Source organism: Cydia pomonella, chromosome 26, assembly GCF_033807575.1.
Source record: "Cydia pomonella isolate Wapato2018A chromosome 26, ilCydPomo1, whole genome shotgun sequence".
Taxonomy (NCBI): domain Eukaryota; kingdom Metazoa; phylum Arthropoda; class Insecta; order Lepidoptera; family Tortricidae; genus Cydia; species Cydia pomonella.
In genome coordinates this window covers 6,460,916-6,488,351 of record NC_084728.1, presented here as the reverse complement: position 1 = coordinate 6,488,351, position 27,436 = coordinate 6,460,916, and the positions used below count along the sequence as shown (strand labels likewise).

Below are 27,436 nucleotides of genomic sequence, written 5' to 3'. Positions count from 1 at the left end.
GTTTCTTGCGGCATAAACGTCCGTATGTTTTTACCTGTTAACCTAGAAATTTTATTTTTTCACAACTTCAAGAGACTGTGGCCATGAGTATATGGTTTAATTTCAACACGATACCTCCACACGTTCCCAAGATGAAGGGTCTTGACGGACAGATAGATGGACGGACGGACGGCCGGGCGGACAACAAAGTGATCGTAAAAATCGAAGACAATATACAGTAGGTATACCTGTAACCTAACCTGAGCAACTTGTACTATGAGACCAACCCCGAAATACGTTTACGTTATGTTTTTTTAAATATACTACGTCGGTGGCAAACAAGCATACGGCCCGCCTGATGGTAAGCGGTTAGCGTAGCCTATTAACGCCTGCAACTCCAGAGGTGATACATGCGCGTTGTTAACACCGACCGTTCAGTTACATACTGTATACATAGGCTTAGAAACAGATGCTACAGTATATAGTTATTTATTTAACCCTAATTTAATTCCTCCCTGTATACATTAAAGACATGTCCTATTAAGTATGGCATTAGCATGGCAGTTTTTACAATTAACTCATTTGCCCCAATCGGGTAATTAAGGGGACATTATGTTTAAGTACCCTTTGTACTGTTTATGGCTATAAAATAGGCTCCGGTATGAAAAAACGGCTATTAAAAACTAGTTTTTAGGGATCCATATTGAGACAATAAAAACCAAATAAAATATCTTTATATTATTTACTTATATCCGACTATTTTGATCATATAATTCACGTATAGGAACATCGACAATCTCCATACGAAATGAAAAAATATATCGGTATGACAGCCTAGCCAAGGTGTCAATCGTTTACGCTCCGTAGCGAACGAAACGCCAATGTCTGTCGCACTAATATGGAGAAGTGTAAAGAGAGATCGCTACGCTACGGACCGTAAAAGATTGGCACTTTGGGTAGGCACCCAGATATGCTACGAAAAGTCCAAACAAACACAAACAAACAAACATTTATTTAGAAAATAGGCCACAGGGGCACTTTTATATGTCAAATTTTTACAATCTTAAAAATAACAAAATACAATTACAAATATGGAATCAATTAAATATTAGATACTTTGTCAGAGATGAATACAGATGATGAGGTGAGATGATTTCGTAACGTGACATACGCGTTTGCGTTAAGTCTCATTTAGTATGGGATTTAGAAACAGCGCGCCAAGCGGAAAGTTTTGGAAACTCAAAATCCCATACAAAATGAGACTTAACGCAAACGCGTACGTCACGTTACGCCATCGAATAAATTTACACGAAGGATACAGTCAAATAAATGTCGAATTACACAAAAAAAATATGATAACAAATACAAAAAAAAAAATAGTAAAATTCTTTAGTGATGTAAAAGTCTCTAAGTGTCAGAGGTAAAATATAATTTAAAAAAAACGATCATTAAAATATTGTAACTAATCCCGTAACTATTTCAATAATGTAAAATTTCAATTGGCATTTACTATCAACGATTAGCATCTTGGCTAGGCCCCTGATAGCTTTAGTAAAAGAAAAGGAGTATTTTCTAGAAAACTGTCTGTGGTCTTGAAAAACCCACATGAAAAGAGAAAGGGTGTAAATTTATTTACGTATTATTTATAATAAATAATAATGGAAGTCGTAAAAATGAGAAGCACGCGGGTGCTCGCTCGGGGCATTGCTAACCGCAATAGTTGACTGGACGAAACCACAGCCTGAGGCCGGGCGAGGGAAGTATGCTCTACCAAAGAGAATTTGAAATTGAGGTGGATGGTCAAAGTAAACTTTGTAGCCACAGTAAATTTACTGCCATCTTTCGACACATAATTATAACTTTTAGAACACCATTTGACTTTAATCTTTATTCTTTCATTGACATGTGTTAAATTTGTTAAATATCAAAAAGTGGCGCCATCTACATAGTCCTCCTCGCCGTATCCGACGACGGCGACTCCTTCAACTGCTTTTATTCGGAAACATGGAACGCTCTAATATGACTTGCAAAGCCGGTTTTAAAAAAAGGTTTGGCGCCATCTCTCGAAAAGTTGCCGCCATAGATAACTGCGATGAACAAGGCTCGGAAAATGCCCGTTATTTTGAAAACGTAACCCTGTTCTGTACAATAGAGATTTCTTTAAATTTGTAATAAGCAGAAACGTCTGCGGACGAGGCTATTAAGCTTAGAATATATTTGTGTTGTTGTCCTAAAGCACCCCAGAGGTGCAAAGGGCCTTCACAAGCTCGCGCCACGCCTTCCTATCTTCAGCTCGTCCTCTGGCCTCGCTCCAGCTCAACCCGACCGCTCGTAACTCTCTTTGGACGGACCGTTGCCAAGAGTGTACAGGACGCCCGGAGCCACGGCTTCCGTCCGGCGGTTTCCACGCGAAAGCTATGGTAGCATTATTCGTTTCCCCTCTTCGAATAGTATGTCCTATCCATCTCCATTTCCGTGTATTCTATTCTCGACACAGAATATATTTAAAAGTGGAAAAATGACTACTGGGTGAGACTTGAACTCACGGCCTCTGGATCGATACTCCAACACTTCAAATACTTCCTAATACTAATGTCAACGATTAAATATGCCTCAATGACATCCGTAGACTGTGAACGAACATTTTCGACTCAACATAGGTTCTAAATTATGGTTGTTTTCAAAATTACGGGCGTTTTCCCGAGCCTTCGCGATGAAAATGGACTTCTGTTAATATATATTGTACTGTCGGCATCAATTAAATAGTAGCGGATAAAACAACTACGAGTAGTATCCAACCGAAGTTTCGGTTACGGCATAAAAATCAATTATCGGCCGAAGGTTCGGTTTTGGTAGAAAAAACTGTCGAACCTTTCGGCCGGTCTGAAACAGTTTTTTCGGTAGTGTCCAATCGAAGCTTCGGTTTTGGTTTCGGCAGGGTTGGGCAAAAAAATCATGTTACGTTTCGGTTTTAGGAGAAACTAGAGCAAAGCCCAAAATTACGTAAGGTCCATTTTAGGCTATATAAGTCAAAATCTCTATTATTTTTATCTTTCGATACGTTATTTTTTATCGTATCCTAATGAGTATTACCATTAATTATGTACCCCCTCCATAGACTGATTGTATGCAGGGGGGGGGGGGGGTCACCTATCTTTGCATCTGACTGTATTTAAATTCCAGTTATGTACACCGATATAACCATTTGGGCAGCCTTTAAATTAACCAATAAATAGCATCGTTTTGTTTTTCCAAACTACCCACATTTTCCTTTTTATGTCCGTCTCGGAACCGCATATCGGCCATTATCGAATCCAGTAAAAACTGCTATTAAACAGTTAAAGAAGCTATTAAACTTGATTACACAATCACTCGGTTCCGTAATGTTAAATTACCGATATAAACGTATTTGTTTATTTTACGTTCGTGTTATTCCTTAATCTACAATCAAATAACTATTTTTGTGATGGTTACAAAAAATGGGTTTAGTAAACCGTTTAACAATGAGGCGTATAAAAAGCTGTATGTTTAATAATTAATAAATTAGCACATGTGTAAATAGGGCTTGTAATGTAACTGGGTATTATATTTATTTACAGTAATTTTATAGACGTTTATATACATAGCTAGCCCCGTATAATCAATTATTTTTATTTACGTTCAGAGGAAATAAAATCAAAGTAGAGCAACGTTCCAGACCAACCGGGACCACACACGAAGCTGCGCAAGACCTTACATTTCGCTTAATCTTTCCACAAAATTATCTTCAGCGTTATTTATACAAAAATCAACCTTATTCTTTCGGCTTAGGGTTCAAACCTATGAAAACAGCTGCATTAATAAAATTGCGCACATGTTAACTTTACTCTCGCAGTTAACTAAACGAGAATCGACCTTAATACAACGGTTGAAGACTAACTTTTAAATAATTAACAACATCTTGGAGCTGGTGTAAATCTTTATACAAAGTTAACTATACGGGCGGTTTAACTGATTTAAGCCTTAATTTAAAGCAGTAAAGATTACTTTAGCCGCATTTTTAAATTTGTCAGAAGTGCGATCGGGTTAAGTCGTTTACTTTTAACTCTGGTTCGATTTTCAGTCTTATTGCTGAGTGTTAAGGTTAGTTTCAGCTTGTTTGTTAGTTAAAGTGTTAAAGCCCGGTATTGAATCGTTTTGTTGTGATCACCACTACAATTTCTTAGTGTTGTTGTTTTGTGCTAATTTCTATGCGATCATTAGAGCCTTGGTTTTTTTTGGCATAGTTTAAGTTATGGGTTAAGAATTTATGGTAACGTTGAATAAATGGATTTGAACTTATGTGACATTTACCTCGACGTTTCGATATTTATTTAACTTAATATCGCTAAAGTATGTAGAGACAACACATATACTTGGACCAACATTAATGTTATATGTATAGCTAGGTTTATTATGTGTTACGCCTGGGGACGGAAGTCCACTGAGAGTTGGTCAAAATTGTATATATAGCAACTGACATTTGAAACACCGTAAGCGCGATGTAGGTATCAAACATTTATTAAACTATTTTTTTATATTATTTGTCAACAGATGGCGTAACAACAGCAAACCAAAATGGCGGCGGTATCAACGCCACACATGCAGGACTCCCGTGTCAAAATACAAGAAAGTGACGAAGAACCATATTCCCCAACCACCAGAGACACTGTCACCCCCGACTTCAACGAAGAAGACAAGGAAGAACGCCCCCTACATGCCTTCTCCATCCACAACGTTCTGAAGAAGGAACGCACCAGCCCTGAGAATGTATTCTCAACTGATAAACTCCTCCAAAATACTCCTAATTATGAAGAAAATGACAATAACGATTCTAGAAACTCTGAAAGCGTCAGCCCTAGAATCGACTATGACGATAATCAGACAAACGAATCCAGAGCAGAAATAAGTGTAGATGATGACAATTCTTGCTGTAGTGATGACACAGTATTATCTGTCGGAAACGAAGCACCTGTCAATTATGAAAACAATGATAAAGAACAGGGACTAACATCTTTCAAACACATACAGACACATTTAAACGCAATCTCACAACTGAGTCAGAATTTGACGATGAACCAGCCTTTAATCTTACGACCGAATCCTATAACCCCAAATCCTCTGATGTTTTTAAATCAGCCATTATTATTTCAGAATCCGATTATGGATCTAAAAGCACCTATACCTCGGCCTGCACCGAGTAATTTAATGAACCCTCAAGTTTTTAACCTAAATTTCAGTCGAAAGACTCAAGATTTAAGAAACGCACGGACAGACGAAAATAGAAGACTTAACTATATGACTCCAAAGTCTCCTGACGAATCTAGGGATTTCATGAGTCAAAGTTTAAAGTTTAGTATAGATAATATTTTGAAAGCAGATTTTGGGAGGAGGATAACTGACCCTATGAAGAGGAAGAAGAGGGTTGAAGTTAAGGAGGTTAAGGAGGCGAAGGAGGAGGCGAGGGTGCCGGAGGTGAAGAGTGGGGAGAAGGGAGGGGCGATCGACTTGTCGAAGGGGGATGACAGTGCGAGTAATTCTGGGTCTACCACTGGTAAGCGTTTCTTAAGTAATATAGCTCTAGCGTCAAATATAAGTTATGAAAGCAATAGGTATTTACTCCGCTTTAAGGACTGCATAAAGCGCAAAATGGTTGTGTTTAACATCAACTGCAACTCATGGGATGACCTATTAACAAGAAACCGCGTTGAGTAGAAGAACAGGTCGCGAAACCTATGACAGGTCCTGGTTTCAAAACTTTGCCCGAAAACGGGCAATAAGACACATAATTACACGATGAATCTCGCCTTGGTGCAGACACTCACTTTACTTGTCATAAATGTAGACGATTATGCCGTTCAATAATCGCAAATTCTGCTTAAAAGATGACTCACGCTAGACCGGGCCGGGGCCGGGCCGGAACTTACGGCACTCCGTTTTCTATGGAAAGCACCACGTGATCACCAATCAGCCGTCATACCTAGAAAATGGCGTGTCGGACGCCTCCTCCACGGCCCGGGCACAGCCCGGTCTAGCGTGAGTCATCCTCTCTAATCCAGTGGTGAGCAAAGTACGGCCCGCGGGCCAGCTCCGGCCCGCGTAAGGCTTTTATCCGGCCCGCTGACGGTCCTATGAAATAATTAGTATATGACATGGGCCCACGATAGTCGCAAATCTAAATACAGTTTTGCTGCAATTCTGGCCCTCCTCTTAAATTTCTTAAACTTTCTGGTCCCCCATGAAAAAAGTTTGCCCACCACTGCTAATCACTTGTAAAGGTGTGCAAGGCCCTGATGATGAAGTATGTATGGGCAAGACGCAGCCTCAAAAATGTAACTTTAGTTAGGTTCTAAATTGTTTAGGTACATGAGCGCGTCATTGGCGCCATGCCTTAGGAATAGACTACACGATTCGCTGTCAAACATCGGTTTTGTTAGACAGTGAGATTTCTTAACGTACCCTTAACCTCTTCTGTGATGCTCCTATAGCTCTGAGGGTAACCTAGGAAAACATCAGGAGCACATGTTAAAGCAAGGATGTGTTTACACGATGTCCCTACTGGCCTTGCTCACAATTATGACATAAAGGCCAATATAAACTTACATTGTGAAATTACAATGCTACCTATCTAAATAATGTCTGCGTCTCGCCTGGGAAAAAATGCTTTCGTATGTCCGGATATTCTCCTCTACAAGTCGCAACTCTCAACCGATTCTCGTATTTAAAAATGAATCATCATTTATTCAGTACCCCTAGTGTAAATTTATTCGATAGCGAGACGCAGACAGTCTCATTTTGTATGAGATTTTGAGTTTTCAAAACGTCCCGCTTGGCGCGCTATTTCAAAAAAATTACACTAGGGGTTCAGCTTCAAGTTATGCTCGCGAGATCTACAGCCCACTAGACATCGCTTTGATGTTACAATTTAAGTTGGGATTGGTCTTGTAGAAGTGTATTGTAATACCATTATATTTCAGGGACGACGTCCGGGGACGGGCCCATGGTGTGGCCAGCCTGGGTGTACTGTACACGCTATAGCGACCGACCCAGTTCCGGTGAGTACTATAATATAACAACGACCACTGCTATTGTTATTTACTGCTATTGTTATTTATTGTTATTTACTCATTGATTAGTACCTTACCATTATGTACTAGTACCTATATGTTTTAAAGTTGTTATATGGATTTACACATTAAGTGGCGCCATCTAAAATGTTGACTCATTCAACTTTATGTGGCTATTGAAAGTCTTTATTTTCATATCTCTCTAATCTGACTTGTAATAGAAAAGGTAATAGTACATTACGATACAAGTGCGAAAAATAGGAAATTCGAAACGAGTGGCGATAAATTAAAACACGACCGAAGGGAGTGTTTTAAATCGACACGAGTTGCGAATTACCTATTCGCACATGTATCGTACAACGTTTTACAGTACATATGGCCCTTTAAATGTTCGACACAGTAACGTAATATGCTACTTCTCGCACTAGTGCTATAAAGTAGCCCCATATGTACTGTAAATTTAGTTTTTCACGCTTTTTAAAAGTTAATTAAGCTGTAAGGCGGAAAAAGAACGTGTTGTGCTTTGGAAAACAGAACTAGCAAACATAAATATGGATGTTTACTTGTTTCCTACATAAAATCGTTAATGAATTGGGTAAAAACATGTACCTAGTACTAGAAATGGGTCCCAGCTAGTAAAATACTCGTTCAAAGTTTTGATTGGTAAAAATAATCAACATGGGCCCATTTTTCGAACGGTATTAGAATAATTATTAGTCCACAAACTGTCGATGGGTTTCCATGACACACACTAATAATATTAGCCTAATATTGTTCGAGAAATGGGGCCCAGGTACGTATATGTCAAACCTCCGCGGCATCACAATATTTGACGTTGTCAAGCTACGTGCAAGTATGGCTGAGTCCTTAGATCATAGACTTACTTATATCTATGGCCGAGTCGCTCGCGACTCGTGGGGTCATTTCTGAGCTCTAGTTAGACCTATAGTTATTCTAGTTCCTAGGGTTTAGGTGGAAACTTTTTGTTTAAGCCCGGTTTAAGATAAAAATTAATCCGTTGGCGCGCTCTAGATAAAAAAAGTTATTGTATACATACCTAAAGGCCATATCTGTTGGTTAGCTTTGAAATTTATTTATTTATTTTTACATGAAATTTGTACAGCATTACAGTGAAAACTAAGGCACTTATCATCATCATATATCATCCTTGCGTCATCCCGCCATTTTTTTGCCACGGCTCATGGGAACCTGGGATCTGCTTGGCAACTAATCCCAGAAATTGGCGTGGGTACTAGTTTTTACGAAAGCAACTGCCATCTGACCTTCCACCCTGACTGACCCAGAGGGGAAACTAGACCTTATTGGGACTAGTCCGGTTTCCTCACGATGTTTTCCTTCACCGAAAAGCGACTTGTAAATATCAAATGATATTCCGTACATAAGTTTAGAAAAACTCATTGGTACGAGCCGGGGTTTGAACCCGCGACCTCCGGATTGCAAGTTGCACGCTCTAACCGTTGGCGCTAGGGCACTAGCGCTTCTTGTGAAAACTAATATTATTGATAAAAGAAAAACTATATACAAGAAATTACAGGAACATAATAATTTCAAGTGACATCCAGAATTTCACAATACATCTGACATGTCTGACATATATTTGCCCAGGGAGTAGCAAAAATATCACTTTCTGTTGCCCATCATGACAGAAGCGAGTTTTAAAGAACGAGAAACGTTCGAGAAGAGTCTAAAGCCGACCACTGACTAACAGTCCGCCGGACGGTATCGGCCTGTCGGTTGTTCAGATCTGTCAATTTTTTGTTCTAACTGACAGGCCGATACCGTCCGGCGATGTTAATCAGTGGGCCCCTTTAGTGCCCGCACGGGCTGTGACAGAACCTCTCAGGCCGTGCGGGCACTAAAGGGGCCCACTGATTAACATCGCCGGACGGTATCGGCCTGTCAGTTAGAACAAAAAATTGACAGATCTGAACAACCGACAGGCCGATACCGTCCGGCAGACTGTTAGTCAGTGGTCAGCTTTTTCTGTGCGCTACAGCGCGTGTGGTTGGGACTGCCCAGAGACAATACTGCATGCAGCACGCCTGCCTATCAAAACTATATCATACGACAGCCGCTTGGATGCTCCGAGCATCCCAAACGATTGTTCCAATCCCAAAATCACACCCTTTTTTTAATACTACGTCGGTGACAAACAAGCATACGGCCCGCCTGATGGTAAGCAGTCTCCGTAGCCTATGTACGCCTGCAACTCCAGAGGAGTTACATGCGCGTTGCCGACCCTAACAAGTCTAACAACCCTCCCTCCCCTTGTTGAGCTCTGGCAACCTTACTCACCGGCAGGAACACAAGACAACACTATGAGTAGGGTCGAATCTAGTGTTATTTGGCTGCGGTTTCCCCTTATCAATAATCCACTGGAAAATTAACCCCACCAACCCCCATGAGATTACAGACGTGTTTAAACAACCGTTAAAGCAGTGTTAACACTTTTCACTAAACACCACTCACTGTATAAGTATATAGTGAGAAAATATAATTAAATTTAATCCTTATGACGTCCGGATAAAGTATAATTTCGCTTGTTGTCTAGGGTAAGATTTTGTTAGGGTTGATCATAATAAATCGAGACTGCAGATCACTAGATGTAGCGTTGAATATGACCAGACCCCGTTACCAATGTTGCAGTTTATTGAAAATAAGATTTGCAAAAATACGTACCCTAAATGCGCTTTAGTGCAAAACTTTGCCTTAATATGACGAACAAACAATATTTACATGAGTTTTGTAATTGCTAAGATAAATCAAGATACCTGACGCCAAAATTTTACAATGCGTCGTCTTAACTCTGGATCTGTCACTGAACGACCTGACATACATTATTTGATCATGTAATGTTTCCATCTACCATTTGAGGGTAGATTTTGTTTACTTTTATTTAATTACCTAAAGATGCAGCAGAGAGTATAGGCTAGGAAAACGTCAAATAAAAGTGCACCTAAGTTGGTAGCGATCTTCGTAAATGGGTGAGTCAACTTTTTTTGTTTTGTTATCCTGTCCCGTTGTCCAAGGGACAACAGTGGCACAGTTTGTTTGAAGAGACGTTGTATGCCGTTCTATTAACATGCTTAGTAGGGAGCCCATTATGGACATTGGTTATAACGACCACAAAAACGCAAGTTTAATACATTTAAGTACCATAAAATCAGTATTTCAATGAACTTTTATCCCCTGGACAACTAATCGTAACCATGGCAACGAGTGACACTAAAAAGTTGATTCTCCCAAATATTATATAAAGCGAAGTCTATTCGTAGAAGTCTATGATGGGACACACCCTTATCTTCAGCCAGCATCCAGAGGGTTGGGGGTGTAATCTCATAAATGTACAGCGCAGATATGATGTGGTTATGATATGGTTAGGGTGCTAAATAAATATTATAGGACATTATTACACAAATTTACTAAGTCCCACAATAAGCTCAATAAGGCTTGTGTTGAGGGTACTTAGACAACGATACATATAATATATAAATATTTATAAATACTTAAATACAATGACTCCATGACTCAGAAACAAATAAATGCCCTTACTAGGATTTGGACCCGGATCTGAGTAAGATGTTTGAAATCTAAGACAATTTCGTGCTTTCGAATTTGACAGGTAAACGAGATGGCGCTGTACAGCTCCATACATTTTGCGGTAACTCTGATTGACTAAAGTTGACGTTTGACAATTCAGTGATCGCAAAACAGATGGCGCAGTGCAGTACAGCGCCATCTGTTTTGGATGTCATACAGCAGGGCAGGTTTTTTCTTAGACTTTACCTCTCTAATATATTTATTTATTTATTTATTTAATCTTTATTGCACAAAAGAAAACCTTATAGTACAAAAGGCGGACTTAATGCCATGAGGCATTCTCTACCAGTCAACCTTTAGGCAAAGCAGAGAGATTGTGGGTGGTGCTACTTTAACAACAACAACCAAATATAATACAATAATATACCATACATACATAATACATACATACATACATAAATATACATACTTATATTTCTTATAATATATACATAAATAACGACAAAACATATAGAGCTTACCCATACATTATTATTTTTTCATTCTGCTAGCAAAGAAAGCACGTAAGGATTTTTTAAATGCAAACTTATTTTGAGCATTTTTGATGCCGTAGGGAAGTCCGTTCCAAAGACGGGGCGCCTGCACGGAAAACGAATTCGACATGAACCCAGTGCGGTGAAGAGGGATAGATAGAGACATATTGCCGGAAGAGCGAAGTTGACGGTCCCGGGTAACGCCGTAGTATTGAAATAGAGACTTAAGGAATATAATCAATTCTTTGGTTGTATCAAGCTTGGTTTGCTATGTTTTCTATCTTGTACCAATGGCATTGCAACGGCAAAATATATCCATAGATAGCAAATTTAGGTACATACTACGTATACATCTACGAAACGTATCAGTTGGCTTATAGTTGTGGCACCAATCAAGAGATTTTTAAGAGCAAATTTGGAGTAAGTATTTTTGATTTTTCACCGATACCTGTATTTACGATTTGCGCATTAAAAGTTGAATTACCTATTTGTCTTTTATGTTTTCATCGTGTTTAATGAAGGACACTGCAATTGGTTTTAACATATATAACAAATTAAAATTATGCTTTTTTAAATTATTTTATTAAACACCCGCTGTTTTATTTCACTAATTATTATTTCACTAATCGATACAGTTAATGTTAATAATCCTCCACGAAACATTTAGGTCTTACCAATACTCGTCTGTCCTACAAAATCCATTAAATCGAATATATACCTACATAAAAATATATTTAGACAAGCAAATTGTAAAAAAAAATGCAGATTTATTTCTTTATAAAAATAAAAGAATGTTTACTTTAAGTAAAATGAGCTAATTTAAGGTTTCAAGGCACTTTCCCTTCAGGGCCCATTGATTTCTTCCACCTATTGCTTTTTACTTCAGTTCTAAAAGACACACTTAACACATTTTTCTTTTTACCCTATAAATTTTCGAAATATCTACGCAGACATATATTGTTTAAGTCAATCTATTAAACAACCCATATTATCCCCTTAAGAACCCCAATAGCAAACATCACACTTGGATTCAATAGACTCCGGTCCACCCCATCTCAAAAACATGTTATTTTACAACGGTTACAAAATGTAGACGTTTTAGTGGCGTGTACGTCATTATGGATCTGTGTCGTTCCTTCTGTTCTAGTCGTGTTATAAAGGACCAAGTTATTTCTACAGGATGGTTTAAGAGGAAAGTGGAGGACCCACGTGAAATAGCCTTTTCATACAAACGTAGTCCTCATTTTCCTCTCTGGATTAACTTTATTGTCAATTTTGATGACTGATGATTTTGAAACTTGGTGTTTCTCATACAAAATGAGACTTAACGCAAACGCGTACGTCACGTTTCGCTATCGAATAAATTTATAGTAGGGGCTCAGAAAAGTAATTAAATTATAATTCTTACAAAAAAATATTCATCATGTGCATTGAACTTACAAGATGTTTAACACTTTTTGTCATGTCAACAACTGTTTGCCTTAAATACGTGTCATTTGATTCGACGCGTCTATATTTTATTACCTTTATTTACCGACGTTTCATAACTTTTTCATAGACTTTTCGTCAGGTAATTACACAAATCTCTGTTTTAACATTTTGCTGGGACACCACCATCAGTTATCTGCGACCACGACCAGTAAAAGCTGCGTCGAAACGTCGGCGGTTATAATTTTTTTTAAATCATAAATGTAACGTCTGACCAGTAATATATGATCACGCGCCATATTGCGGAATTTCATTGGAACAATTTTTTTCATACTAAACTGAACTGTCACCCTACACATGAGACAGAAGCGCCCTCTTGACAATGATCATATATTTAGATAGATAGATAGATAGATAAAATCTTTATTCAACCACAACTTACATGCTTTGTGACACAAACAAATAACAAGAGAGAAAGAAAATTGACAAGAGACAAAGAAAAAGTAACATACAGTTTGACACTAATATCAATAATTACGTCAACAATCAAATGTATTACGTGTCTTATTTTTAGATTAATAGAGATATTAGTAGAGGGTCATGTGTTGTGGTAAAGAATAGGCGCTGACTCAGCATAAATGCTGCGGAGACCACAGCGCTGATCTTCCGTCAGAACCTTAAAACCTACACTAATAAACGACCAGTGCAGCACTAGTCAATGTACTTATATGTTTAAATATATACTTATGCATGTTACATATATTTGTACTGTATGTATATAGGTACTGTAAATATTTGCAAGAAATATTATTATTAATATTTCTGGTCAGGATTTACATAACATTGTGGCACCACTTTCTTCCTCGCCAAAATGCGATCGCAATTTGTTGGCGAGATAGCGCCCATTTATACATTTTGATATCTATGCTATGCACTTAACACTAAGCTTAGGTACTATTTGTAAGGCGAACTCGCATGGCGATAGTTTATGAATATAAAAACAAACAAAAACCACTGCCGCCTGCCACCAAGTCACTTAATATGTGTTAAAAACTGGAATACAGCGAAGTGACCCTTTACGGGGCAAAACATCTCGGATCCTCGAGAGACCTTCTCGAGGTCCTACTCATGGTTTCTTTATCAAAGGTTTGATAGAATTCCTCGAGGAGTTGGGCTGGCACCCCCTGTCAGGTAAAATAGGCGCCAGTCGTCGAGTTGCGGAAAATCGGCGAAGTATAGGCATAATTGGATTGGGCAGATCCCCAATAAGACAATTTGGTCGCAAATTGCTCCGTAGTGAGGCAAATTGGGAACAAGGGTTCCTGAGGGTCCATTCTCGACACTTGGCAAGTTAAAGTCTCATGAAAATCAGAAAATCCGCATTACAATACAATACAATATGTGTTATTGTGTTAAGAACGCGAAAGTTTTAAATGTTATATTCCAAGCACCCTGTACAACATTTTAATCACTTACGTCCTTTACAACTCCCAGCATCTCCCCTCGACTAAATATTTATCAGTTCGCACTTTCATGCCTAATGATCCTTAATTTGATTAGATTTTTCCCTGTTTTGGGGTACATTTTCAGTTGGGGTCTTGGCGCTTTTTTACATTTATAGCGTATGGCGTATGTTGGATGTAATTTGTATGGTGAAGTTTGTACAATTTCATTGAATTAAATGGGTACCTATTTTGAATGATAAAGCAATGTTTTTAGATTGACTTTTGCTATCTATCATTCTAAAGTGACCAGATACAAATTCTTATTTTTCGGATCACGCTAATAAAATTTAGGACACGTATAATTGTAAGGTACTGTTCCGAATTCTTTTTTTTTTTAAACTTGGAACGTGTCGAAAAATTCGATGTAATTCTATTCTATAAAAAAAAAGCGGCCAAGTGCGAGTCGGACTCGCGCATGAAGGGTTCCGTACCATTTAAGACGTATTAAAAAAAATCTACTTGCTAGATCTTGTTCAACATTTTACCACTTTGGACACACATTTTACCACTTTGGAACTGTCTCTCGCGCAAACTATTCAGTTTAGAAAAAAATGATGTTAGGAACCTAAATATCATTTTTGAAGACCTATCCATAGATACCCCACACGTATGGGTTTGATGAAAAAATTTTTTATTTATTTATTGACGTATTAAAAAAAAACTATTCACTAGATCTCGTTCAAACCAATTTTCGGTGGAAGTTTGCATGGTAATGTATATCATATATTTTTTTTAGATTTTTCATTCTGTTATTTTAGAAGTTACAGGGGGGGGGGGACACACATTTTTTCACTTTGGAAGTGTCTCTCGCGCAAACTATTCAGTTTAGAAAAAAATTATATTAGAAACCTAAATATCATTTTTGAAGACCTATCCATAGATACCCCACACGTATGGGTTTGATGAAAAAATTTTTTTTTTTTAATTTTTATGACGTATTAAAAAAAAAACTACTTACTAGATCTCGTTCGAACCAATTTTCGGTGGAAGTTTGCATGGCAATGTATATCATATATTTTTTTTAGATTTTTCATTCTGTTATTTTAGAAGTTACAGGGGGGGGGGGACACACATTTTTTCACTTTGGAAGTGTCTCTCGCGCAAACTATTCAGTTTAGAAAAAAATGATATTAGAAACCTAAATATCATTTTTGAAGACCTATCCATAGATACCCCACACGTATGGGTTTGATGAAGAAATTATTTTTTTTTAATTTTTATGACGTATTAAAAAAAAACTACTTACTAGATCTCGTTCGAACCAATTTTCGGTGGAAGTTTGCATGGCAATGTATATCATATATTTTTTTTAGATTTTTCATTCTGTTATTTTAGAAGTTACGGGGGGGGGGGGGGGGGGGGACACACTTTTTACCACTTTGGAAGTGTCTCTCGCGCAAACTTTTCAGTTTAGAAAAAAATGATATTAGAAACCTCAATATCATTTTTAAAGACCTATCCATAGATACCCCACACGTATGAGTTTGATGAAAAAAGATTTTTTGAGTTTCAGTTCTAAGTATGGGGAACCCCCAAAATTTATTGTTTTTTTTCTATTTTTGTGTGAACATCATAATGCGGTTCATAGAATACATCTACTTACCAAGTTTGAACAGTATAGCTTTTATAGTTTCGGAAAAAAGTGGCTGTGACAGAATCGGACAGACAGACGGACATGACGAATCTATAAGGGTTCCGTTTTTTGCCATTTGGCTACGGAACCCTAAAAAGACATTTATGATGACATGTCCACACTTTTTTAGAGTTAAATTATCTTGATCCAACTCTAGTGAACATTTTTAAAGTACACTGAATCATTACGTAACGGTTATTTAAACAGTGGCAGTACATAATCAGGCTGTCAGCAGTAATTAATAGGCAGTAATAGAATTATTATCTACTTCGGAAAATGGCCGCTTTGAAACGCCGCTGTTCGTGCGAAACAAGGCTGAGTGCACACAAAGGTTAACCTCAAAAAAAATTAGTGTTTATTGTTATAGGAAAACAATTACTTTTCTATTTACTTAGAACTAATCTTATATTTTTAAGATTATATGGACTAAGGTCACTAAGGCAAAGATATAAGGATGCAACCCCTGTTTAAGTTATTAATTTACAATTAAATATTTTGGTATGATATTGAGTCTTTTTACATTTAAAGTATTGCTGATAGACGCAATTAGGAATAAATCAAGTAATTCTTATAAAATATTCACATTTGTGTCACATTACCATACACTGTGGACTGGTAAGACCCGACATTTCAACCAGGCATTCCTAAGCAACAATGATTTTTAGGGTTTCGATCTAATTCAGCAAAAAAAATTGTTGGTCTTTTTGCACACGACACGTTATTTTTTTACATAAATAAATAAATAAATATTAAATAAATATTATAGGACATTATTACACAATTGACTAAGTCCCACAGTAAGCTCAATAAGGCTTGTATTGAGGGTACTTAGACAACGATATATATAATATATATAAATATTTATAAATACTTAAATACATAGAAAACACCCATGACTCAGGAACAAATATCCATGCTCATCACACGAATAAATGCCCTTACCAGGATTTGAACCCAGGACCATCGGCTTCATAGGCAGGGTCACTACCCACTAGGCGAGACTGGTCGTCAAAGTAGTTACATCATGTCGAAAAAAAGTTTTATTCTTTATTTACAGATAAAAATTGCTTGTTTCTTTTGAAACTTTAACGTCTGTCGGTAGGTATATCTAAACCACTGATTATATTGCTGTCAAGCTCGCACAGTGACATTAACAACCGGCATCATGGGTGGGACAGCAATATAATTACGCGTGCAATGGGCGGGTTGTACGAAAATCTCTGTGGAAAGCGTCTCTTCTTGACACGCAGGTAAACCGCATCGGCAATGTGAATTAGCCCTTACGATATTGACTCACATACGCATATAACATACATTTCCAAGTACCAACATGAATCCAGTTCCGCACAAGAATGGATTTTATTCCATCAAAATACAGACGGTTTTCCATTACGCAGTTCAAAGACAATTCATAGCGGTTAAAATAATTAGCTCTGATTTCTTGAACAATTATCGATGCATGCTAATGTTTGTAGATACGCAGTCATTTATTAATTGATGGTTTTTAGGGTTCCGTAGCCAAATGGCAAAAAACGGAACCCTTATAGATTCGTCATGTCCGTCTGTCTGTCCGATTCTGTCACAGCCACTTTTTTCCGAAACTATAAAAGCTATACTGTTCAAACTTGGTAAGTAGATGTATTCTATGAACCGCATTATGATGTTCACACAAAAATAGAAAAAAAACAATAAATTTTGGGGGTTCCCCATACTTAGAACTGAAACTCAAAAAATCTTTTTTCATCAAACTCATACGTGTGGGGTATCTATGGATAGGTCTTTAAAAATGATATTGAGGTTTCTAATATCATTTTTTTCTAAACTGAAAAGTTTGCGCGAGAGACACTTCCAAAGTGGTAAAAAGTGTGTCCCCCCCCCCGTAACTTCTAAAATAACAGAATGAAAAATCTAAAAAAAATATATGATATACATTGCCATGCAAACTTCCACGGAAAATTAGTTCGAACGAGATCTAGTAAGTAGTTTTTTTTTAATACGTCATAAAAATTAAAAAAAAAAAAAATTTTTCATCAAACCCATACGTGTGGGGTATCTATGGATAGGTCTTCAAAAATGATATTTAGGTTTCTAATATAATTTTTTTCTAAACTGAATAGTTTGCGCGAGAGACACTTCCAAAGTGAAAAAATGTGTGTCCCCCCCCCCTGTAACTTCTAAAATAACAGAATGAAAAATCTAAAAAAAATATATGATATACATTACCATGCAAACTTCCACCGAAAATTGGTTTGAACGAGATCTAGTGAATAGTTTTTTTTTAATACGTCAATAAATTAAAAAAAACATTTTTTCATCAAACCCATACGTGTGGGGTATCTATGGATAGGTCTTCAAAAATGATATTTAGGTTTCTAACATCATTTTTTTCTAAACTGAATAGTTTGCGCGAGAGACAGTCCCAAAGTGGTAAAATGTGTGTCCAAAGTGGTAAAATGTTGAACAAGATCTAGCAAGTAGATTTTTTTTTTAATACGTCTTAAATGGTACGGAACCCTTCATGCGCGAGTCCGACTCGCTATTGGCCGCTTTTTTTGTTATACATCTGGTAATAAATTAGTTCTTGATATGGTCATTAATATAAGACTTTAATGAGCAAGTCCGTTGCGTACGTATTTGGCATAGTACAGTCAGCATCAAAAGTAGCGGATCAAACAAGGTTTCAAAAGTATCTACCATTCTGTAACAGCTTAACAAAATGTGATGGTCCTATATGTAGAACAATTAAGACGGTAAAAGATATACTTTTGAATGTAAATTTTAGAGATTAATCTATATTTGGAAAGTTATCCAGAATATCAGATACTTTTGGCGCATTGTTTCATCCGCTATTATTGATGCTGACTGTACATAAGTTATATAACAAGAGAAGAGGAAATACCTCAGATTTGAGAATAGGTAATATCTGCAGCTAACAACCCTTCTCAGATTTGAGAATAGGTAATATCTGCAGCTAACAACCCTTCTCAGATTTGAGAATAGGTAATATCTGCAGCTAACAACCCTTCTCAGATTTGAGAATAGGTAATATCTGCAGCTAACAACCCTTCTCAGATTTGAGAATAGGTAATATCTGCAGCTAACAACCCTTCTCAGATTTGAGAATAGGTAATATCTGCAGCTAACAACCCTTCTCAGATTTGAGAATAGGTAATATCTGCAGTTAACAACCCTTCTCAGATTTGAGAATAGGTAATATCTGCAGCTAACAACTGCAGCTTAGGCGAACAACCCTGCGAAATCTCAGGAAGCGAGGTGTCGTTTTCTCCGCCATTATTTAACCAATCATAACAAATTTTTGGGAACGGAATGAGAAAGACCCGGTTTGGACCCGGGTATGTCCTTAAACTACGTCCACAAGAGAGGTATGGGCATTGTGAATGTCATCTCGCTCTGTGAGGTAGGGCACAGCACAGCGGATGTCATTCCAGATCTAGAGCAGAGCCCAACTGGGGAAGTACCTCCACCTTACAGAAAAACGCAGCCAAATAACACTAGACCCTACTCATAGTGTTGTGTTCCTGCCGGTGAGTAAGGTTGCCAGAGAAAATTATCTATGTCTGAGCGTTTTGATTTTTGCGTTTATGGTTGCCAATTTTGTATCCCAGGCGTCCAGCAGGCGTCTGTTTACAGCGCATTTATTTGGCAGTTTTTAGCGCTTTTTAAAGTAACCTAAAAAGTTCTTATAAAAACAATTTACTAATTGATTTGTGATTATTTTAAGTTGATAATTAGCTTGCTATTTGAATTTATTGAGAAAAAATACCTCTACTAATACGGTTAATTTTTTGCCCATGTTACAAAGCCTCGTATACACACGGAACCCGGCCCAGTTAATTATAATTGTATACCCCGTTACACCTTTTTGCCCGTAATCGGCTAAATCTAGCCATCATTGAAGAGCAATTCCAGCGACGCTGTTATTCTAACTGACTGTACCACCCACAGTGAAATGGGGCGTAATTGACATTATCGTTTATACAGTTGAACTCATTTATAAAGTAAATCGTGTTATCTCGTAAAAAGTTCGCTAAACTAGTAATTTTATTGTAATTTGCTTCGAAATGGTACAGTCAGCATCAATAGTAACGGATGAAACAACGCGCCAAAAGTATCTGACATTCCGGATAACTTTTCCAAATATAGATAAATTCCTAAAATTCACATTCAAAAGTATATCTTGTACAGTCTTACTTGTTCTATATCAAAGACATCACTTTTTGATAAGCTGTTACAGAATGGTAGATACTTATGAAGCGTTATTTGATCCGTTACTTCCAGGCGCGGATACAAGATTTGGCTTAGGGGGGGGCCATTTTGAGAAAATCATATATTTTTGCACAGAAAATAAGGTAAAAAAAAAATTACTCAATTTAGTAATGTGAGAGCCAGGGTTTTAGGGGGGGGCCATTGCCCCTATGGCCCCCCCCTTGTATCCGCGCCTGGTTACTTCTGATGCTGAAACGTTTGGAAAAAAAGTGTATAAAACAAACATAGTACCTACATATTTCTCTTAGCCTAGTCAGCAGTAACTTTTTTTTAATACTACGTCGGTGGCAATAGATGCTGCGACAAAGGAAAAGTCTAATTCTCAACAATTTTCAGCATATATTACAACTCTATTTTCAACTCCTTCGGTTTGTAATATTAGTTGTGAATTGACAATACAATTTTCGTCAGTCGCGACACTTGAGACATCTAGTGTCAAGTAGCGGTACTGATAATACCGCTACTCGATGCTAGATGTCAACTACCAAAATAATAAGCGTTTTGATATCAAAACTACTCTATGTACTTTTTTCTCTATGACCCAGTAAAATAGTTAACGACAGCCTTCTTTCTGCCTTAATCTATTGGTGATTACGAAGATTAATCTATCAGTGATTACTGATTACTAAACTTAGTCGGATAGTACTAAATCAATACTAGTCCATTACGGAACATCAAAGCTGAAATAAAGGAAAAATGGCCGCCAGCAAATGGCCCGGAAAATGCGACGTGAATCGATTGCCGGCCGGCGGAGAAATATTTACGGTTTAAGCTTATTTAGGACGTGAACTGGGCTGCAATAGGATCCGACGATAGTAGGAGTTGCAGGCGTCTATAGGCTATAGTGACCGCTTACAGGCTAGTCGTATGTTTGCCACCGACGTGGTATTAAAAATTAGTTAACATTCATAAAACAACAATTTTTTGCACTTATACTATTTTTAATCTTATGACAACCGTCAGAGGATTGAGGGCTTTTCATACATAGGACGTTATATTCAAATGTTGCTAATAATAATAATCATTTTATTCGTAAAGCTAATTCACATGACAGTTGTATGGATACAAATAAAAAAAACACTGAAAATAAATTATCCTTACATAGTATAATCCAATTAAATGCCAGTTATAAATCTATAAAAACTGCGGTGACTGCTTACCATCAGGCGGGCCGTATGCTTGTTTGCCACCGTCGTGGTATAAATAATAAAAAAAAACAAAAAGATACAAAATAAAAAGTCAATTATATAAATTTAATAATAAAAATGTCCACACTTTCAATAGAGAGTTGTTGTCCTAAAGCACCCTAGAGGTGCAAAGGGCCTTCACAAGCTCGCGCCACGCCTTCCTATCTAATCTATTATTATAGGATCTATAGAGAGTAATTAAAGTAATTTATATAATTATTTCTTGGTAATTATGAACTTGTACTTACTTACTTACTGCTGTGGCGCAGCGACCCGAAGTGTATCCAAAGACAGCCATGCTTCTCTGTCCAAAGTCGTGTCTGCTGTCCAGTCGACGGCGCCGAGTTCGCTAAGGTCTTTTTGCACTTCATCTCTCCAGCAGTACCTAGGGCATCCAGACGGTCTTCGGCCATTTGGAACTCCAGAGTACGCCCTCCAGACTGAACGATCCTCACCCATCCGGACCACGTACCCGAGCCATCGGAGTCTGGTGGCTTTCGTTTCTCCAATGACGTTCGGCTCGGACAACAGATCTTCCATCTCCTGGTTCCTGCGGAGTCTCCAGGTTCCATCCTCTCGACGTGTGGGTCCTAGGATTTTTCGGTAGATCTTCCTCTCCGCTACCAGTAGCGCGCGCTCTTCCTTTTGTGTATGAACTCGTCATAATTTTAATTCGACGTCGTATGTCGTGTAATGTAGATACACCCCAATCCTGATTCTCACGTTTAATGTTTAGTTGCAAATGTAATTATGAAATTTATTCAGATAACGTAAGACACAATAAAACTTGGAGACGGTAAAGAGCATATAAAAAATACTGCTGCCTTCAGTAGTGATGTGAAGACGTAGTAGAAGAGAGGGGTCTTGGGGGAGTTTCTATATATGATTCCTGCTCCATCTTCGCACTCGAAAGCTTTGATGTGTCGTCTTGTGCCTCTGACTCTTATGGAGACTGCTCTAATTACGGAAATTTGGACTCTTTCAGCCAGAAAATAATTCGTGAATATGCTGTTAATATGTTGCTAATTTATTCAAACAAAACAAAAAATATGGCGCACCACGTGAAACTTGCGACGAATGAATGATATGGCCATTTATAGGTAGACCGTTTAAATGAGTCTTCGCCTGCGCGGTACAGAGGCGCGGGGGTAAGGCGACAAAGGGGATCGAGAGAGGAGCGGGCGGCAGGCGCGCCTAGTGTGATACACAAGAGGTGAAATGCGCACTGGACAGGTTTTGAGATATGTGACGTTATAGCGGTTAATAGTTGGTGTTTTTTTAATGGGAAAGAATATGACGTTTTTATTGAAAGTTTATAAAACAACAAACTTAATTAACTTTTGTACTTTTATTCAATGCAAATTATGAATATAATAATTTATAATAATATGTAAGTACGATACTGATGATGACGACTCGAAAGTGATTTATAAATTATAGATCAATCACTTATGTCCATATCAATATCACTTGAACTTGATTCTTCACTTTCGGAGTTATCGTCATCATCAGAATCGTCCTGCAGATTTATAATCAATTGATCAACAACATCATCTAGAATTCTGTCATGATTACAGTATTCGTCCTCGATTTTAATTACATGATTGACACATTGCTCCCACTTCTCTGCGGAATATTCAGCAAATAATCCCTCTAATGTAATTTTCTTTTGGTCGAAATTAGGTTCGATATTCTTTTGTGCTAATTGTCCCTTAATATCCCCCCACACCAATTCAATTGGGTTTAGGTCTGGGTGGTATGGAGGCAAACGCAACACTTCATGTCCGTTTTTCTTTAATAACTCGTCAATTTTGTAAATATGTATCTTCTGTGAACTCTCTTTTAATTAGTTGTAATAAGTCACATTTTCTAAGTTTATCGTCATTAAGTTTCTGTCCAAAGATAAGTCGAGGCATCTTGAGAATGTAATCTCATGTGTATATTTCACCAAGCGCCCGGAACTTATAAACACGAGTGACTGCTAACCGCGTGGCTAGCAAACTGAGCTACGGCAAAAATGCGCCTGCCGCCCGCATCTCTCTCGATCCCCTTTGTCGTCTTACCCCCGCGCCCCTGTACCGCGCGGGCGAAGACTCATTTAAGCGGTCTACCTATAGCAGGTTTTGCACGCTGACCCCCCCCCCCCCCCAAGGCAGGGGCTATAACTGCGAAAATCAAAGTTTCTCAGATTCGGGCTTTTATCTCTCTCACTCTAATGACGTCTTAGTGAGAGTAAAAGAGAAAGATTACCGCAATCCCTGTTACTTGTGGGAAGTGTACCACGTGATCATCCATATACAAAACCAGAAATCGTTTTTCCACTTCTAAATATTTTCCATCCTCCATGATTTTTTTGTATGCTATTGACACAGTGAAAAGCTAGGTTTATAGGTGTTCCTTTTTCCAAAATATGCAAAACATTTTTTTTTAAATCGAAACCTATAAACCTAGAATATATTATGCCGAAGCGATCGACATGAAAATCAAAGTGATTTGTTAAGATTTAGTTAATGGAAACCGTTTTCTCCGGGAATGGAATTTCATAGAAAAAAGTATCGTTATTTCGTTACGATCGCAAGTTCTGAGACAGTTCTCAAGACTAGGCATATCTATATGTGCAACTGTATTGCGTGTGGCGTCTCGTAACGGACGAGTGGCAACCGGCAACTATTCTAATTGCCAACACTTCTGTGTACTGGCGACGGTTGAGTTGCGGCGCGACTCACAAGAGACTAGCGATAATAGTAGCGTGTGGCGGGTATAACGGGCGAGTGGCAACCGGCAACTATTCTAATTGCCAACACTTTTGTGTACTGGCGACGATTGAGTTGCGGCGCGACTCACAAGAGACTAACGATAATAGTAGCGTGTGGCGGGTATAACGGGCGAGTCGCAACTGGCAACTATTCTAATTGCCAACATTTCTGTGTACTGGCGACGGTTGATTGGCGGCGCGACTCACAAGATACTAGAGATAATAGTAGCGTGTGGCGGGTATAACGGGCGAGTGGCAACCGGCAACAATTCTAATTGCCAACAGTTCTGTGTACTGGCGACGGTTGAGTAGCGGCGCGACTCACAAGATACTAGAGATAATAGTAGCGAGTGGCGGGAATAACGGGCGAGTGACAACTGGCAACTATTCTAATTGCCAACAGTTCTGTGTACTGGCGACGGTTGATTGGCGGCGCGACTCACAAGATACTAGAGATAATAGTAGCGTGTGGCGGGTATAACGGGCGAGTGGCAACCGGCAACAATTCTAATTGCCAACAGTTCTGTGTACTGGCGACGGTTGAGTAGCGGCGCGACTCACAAGATACTAGAGATAATAGTAGCGTGTGGCGGGAATAACGGGCGAGTGGCAACCGGCAACTATTCTAATTGCCAACACTTCTGTGTACTGGCGACGGTTGAAGTGCGGCGCGACTCACAAGAGACTAGAGATAATAGTAGCGTGTGGCGGGTATAACGGGCGAGTGGCAACTGGCAGCTATTCTAATTGCCAACACTTCTGTGTACTGGCGACGGTTGAGTTGCGGCGCGACTTACAAGATACTAGAGATAATAGTAGCGTGTGGCGGGAATAACGGGCGAGTGGCAACTGGCAACTATTCTAATTGCCAACAGTTCTGTGTACTGGCGACGGTTGTTTACAATGGTTCCTACTTTGTTGTCACCTGTCACAGTTAGCGGAAATGAATCGCCACCGCTTCTGCCTCGCACTGCCGCCAGTGTACCCCTATCTACGTAAATTGATGTGTGACTTGAACTATTTACAATGGTTCCTACTTTGTCGTCATCTGTCACAGTTAGTTAGCGGAAATGAATCGCCACCGCCTCTGACTCGCACTGCCGCCAGTGTACCCCTTTCTACGTAGATTGATGTGTGACTTGAACTATTTACAATAGTTCCTACTTTGTCGTCGCCTAACTGTCACAGTTACTTCATACAATGGGCTTATTTGTCTTTAAAGAAGGTAAATACATATAGGTAGGTAAATAAACACAGGGGCTACTGGGGTTCTTCAAAAACGTACCGTAACATACGTGTACAGGTTTTTAGGCAACGCTAAAAGCTAAAAGATAGAAAATTGTTTATACACATGCGAAATTTTATTTTTGAAGGAACTCATTGATTGCTTTTTTTTTAAACTTACGGCAAATTAAAATTCAAAAACATGATATCCGCGGTCCCGAGCATACGCACATCCGTCTCTCTCACGCTTACGCTAAGAGAGAGTGAGAGAAGAACACGAGCCTACGGGGCCTTGAAGCCCTTGAAATATCTTAATTCGCGGCTAAAAGTTAGTAAAATAAGCACAATACTTAGCTAAATTCCTCTCCGCTGTTCCATTTGGTCCATCCAATTGGAACTTTGGCAATTAAAAGTCTGAAGTTTATCGGGCTCAGTAATTAATTGATTATGCTTGGACGATCACAATACTCGGGTGAGGAGGCTTCTAAAATCCCTGAAATAAGTATGTACTTACCTACTGCTATCGTGAAATTGTCGTGAAATCGTGAAAAATGAAGTTATTTTGAAAATATGTATTGGAAAGTTTGTTTTATGATACAGCAGGTAAGCGATTAGCCGCCTATGGATACCCGCATCACCAGAGGGGTTTCAAGGCACGAATGTTAAACAAAGATTGCTACCGAATGAAACATCAAAAAACAAACGGTTTAAGAGGAACTTCCTCCCTCGCACGCTCCGGTTGTGGAATGAGCTACCTGCCGAGGTTTTCCCGAGGGTCTAGAGTATGAGGTTCTTCAAAAAAGGAGTGTACTGATTTTTAAAGGGTCGGCAACGCGTATGTAACACCTCTGGAGTTTCAGGCGTCCATAGGCTACGGTGACTGTTTACCATCAGGCGGGCCGTATGCTTGCTTGCCACCGTCGTGGTATAAGAAAAAAAAATTATACATCAACGTGAGTAAAATTAGAAATCGAACACAAATGAATGTTATTAAACATTTAACATTCAAAATCATTTCGTTAAAAGTCAATTCCATGGGGTTCAAACACGCATAAGTTTTTGCTGAAATCGCGAAGCGTCTGGTTAACGTAACTGGTGACCGAAGAGTTGGCTTCGGCTTCCTCGCACAACGTATCAGCATTGCGATACAACGAGAAAATGCCGCTAGCATCTTAGGTACAATGCCTCAAGGGCCTATTTTAGATTTAAGCTAGTTATAGTAATCCTCTGTATATAGCCATTATGTATATTGTTATTGTAAAGTCAATTCTCCAGTCAACATAAGGAAACATCCCAAATATGCATCAACTTTCTTTGCCACGCGTGGATAAAATGCAACTTTTTCATCTGTTTTTGAGACGGGCTGGTATGGTGAAAAAGCCCTTACTTTGTCCCAAGCTTAATGATGCAATTCCTTCAATTAAAACATAAAAGTAAATGGCAGGCAATACCGAGAGAAGACCACCGCGGGCGTAATTAGTTAAGCTTAAAATGAGCTTGCGATAATCAAGTGCAAGCTTTGGGTATTGTCGAATAGGGGCATTGTAATGTAAGGGTTCAAATACCCCCTATTTGCAATGTTCTGCCGACAGAGAGCTGAGGGTTGAATTTTTTGTAGTTTCTTAAATGCTACTGTCCTCGCTAAAGGACGAATTTGAGCATTTACGCCATATTGTCTTTGTGTAAGGCTTGGCAAAGGATTAACATTTATAGGACAGATAGGTACCACCTACATACTTACGGCTCGATTCGATGAATGAGATACGATAACGATAAGTTCTGGTTTAGATAAGTTCTCATTTAGATAACGTTTGTATGTCGTATAATTGACAGAAGCAGCTCGATTCGGGCAACCAATGTCACTTTGACGTTAGAAATATCGTAGATAGATCTTATTGGGATCCCAGCGGAATCAAAATAAACGTCAATTTTGACATGTCGTTTAGTTATAGATTAAGGAACGCAATCTCCAAAGGCAGAACTTATGCAAAAGTATCCAGTGGTCAGCTATAAATAATAGTTCCAAATCTCTCCAGAGTAGCGCTAGAGTAGCTAAGGACCTAGGCGTTATTAACGGAGTGAAGTGCGCTGTCTATTTGTTTTTTTTTTTTTCAAGTATTCTAGGTATTGTAGCGCCACCTATTTAAGGTTTTTTGGTGACACTTTTTGGTATATAGAGATTCCATTCCTTATCTCCACCTTCCGTATTATAGATCTTAATCATTCTTCGAATCGGGCCGTTTAATTGTATAATTCGTA

General features: G+C 38.5%; 1 protein-coding gene across 2 annotated transcripts in view; it reads left to right on the top strand.

The window, feature by feature from the left end:
* Window positions 1-27,436, top strand: part of LOC133531959 (homeobox protein invected-like) — a 103,917-nt gene that overhangs the window by 26,155 nt on the left and 50,326 nt on the right. For both annotated transcript variants that reach the window (XM_061870413.1, XM_061870414.1), the window contains exons 2-3: window positions 4,552-5,551; window positions 6,975-7,052. In XM_061870413.1, coding sequence (XP_061726397.1) covers window positions 4,576-5,551; window positions 6,975-7,052 — 1,054 coding nt within the window. In that variant the 5' untranslated portion in view covers window positions 4,552-4,575. The remainder of the gene's footprint in view (window positions 1-4,551; window positions 5,552-6,974; window positions 7,053-27,436) is intronic.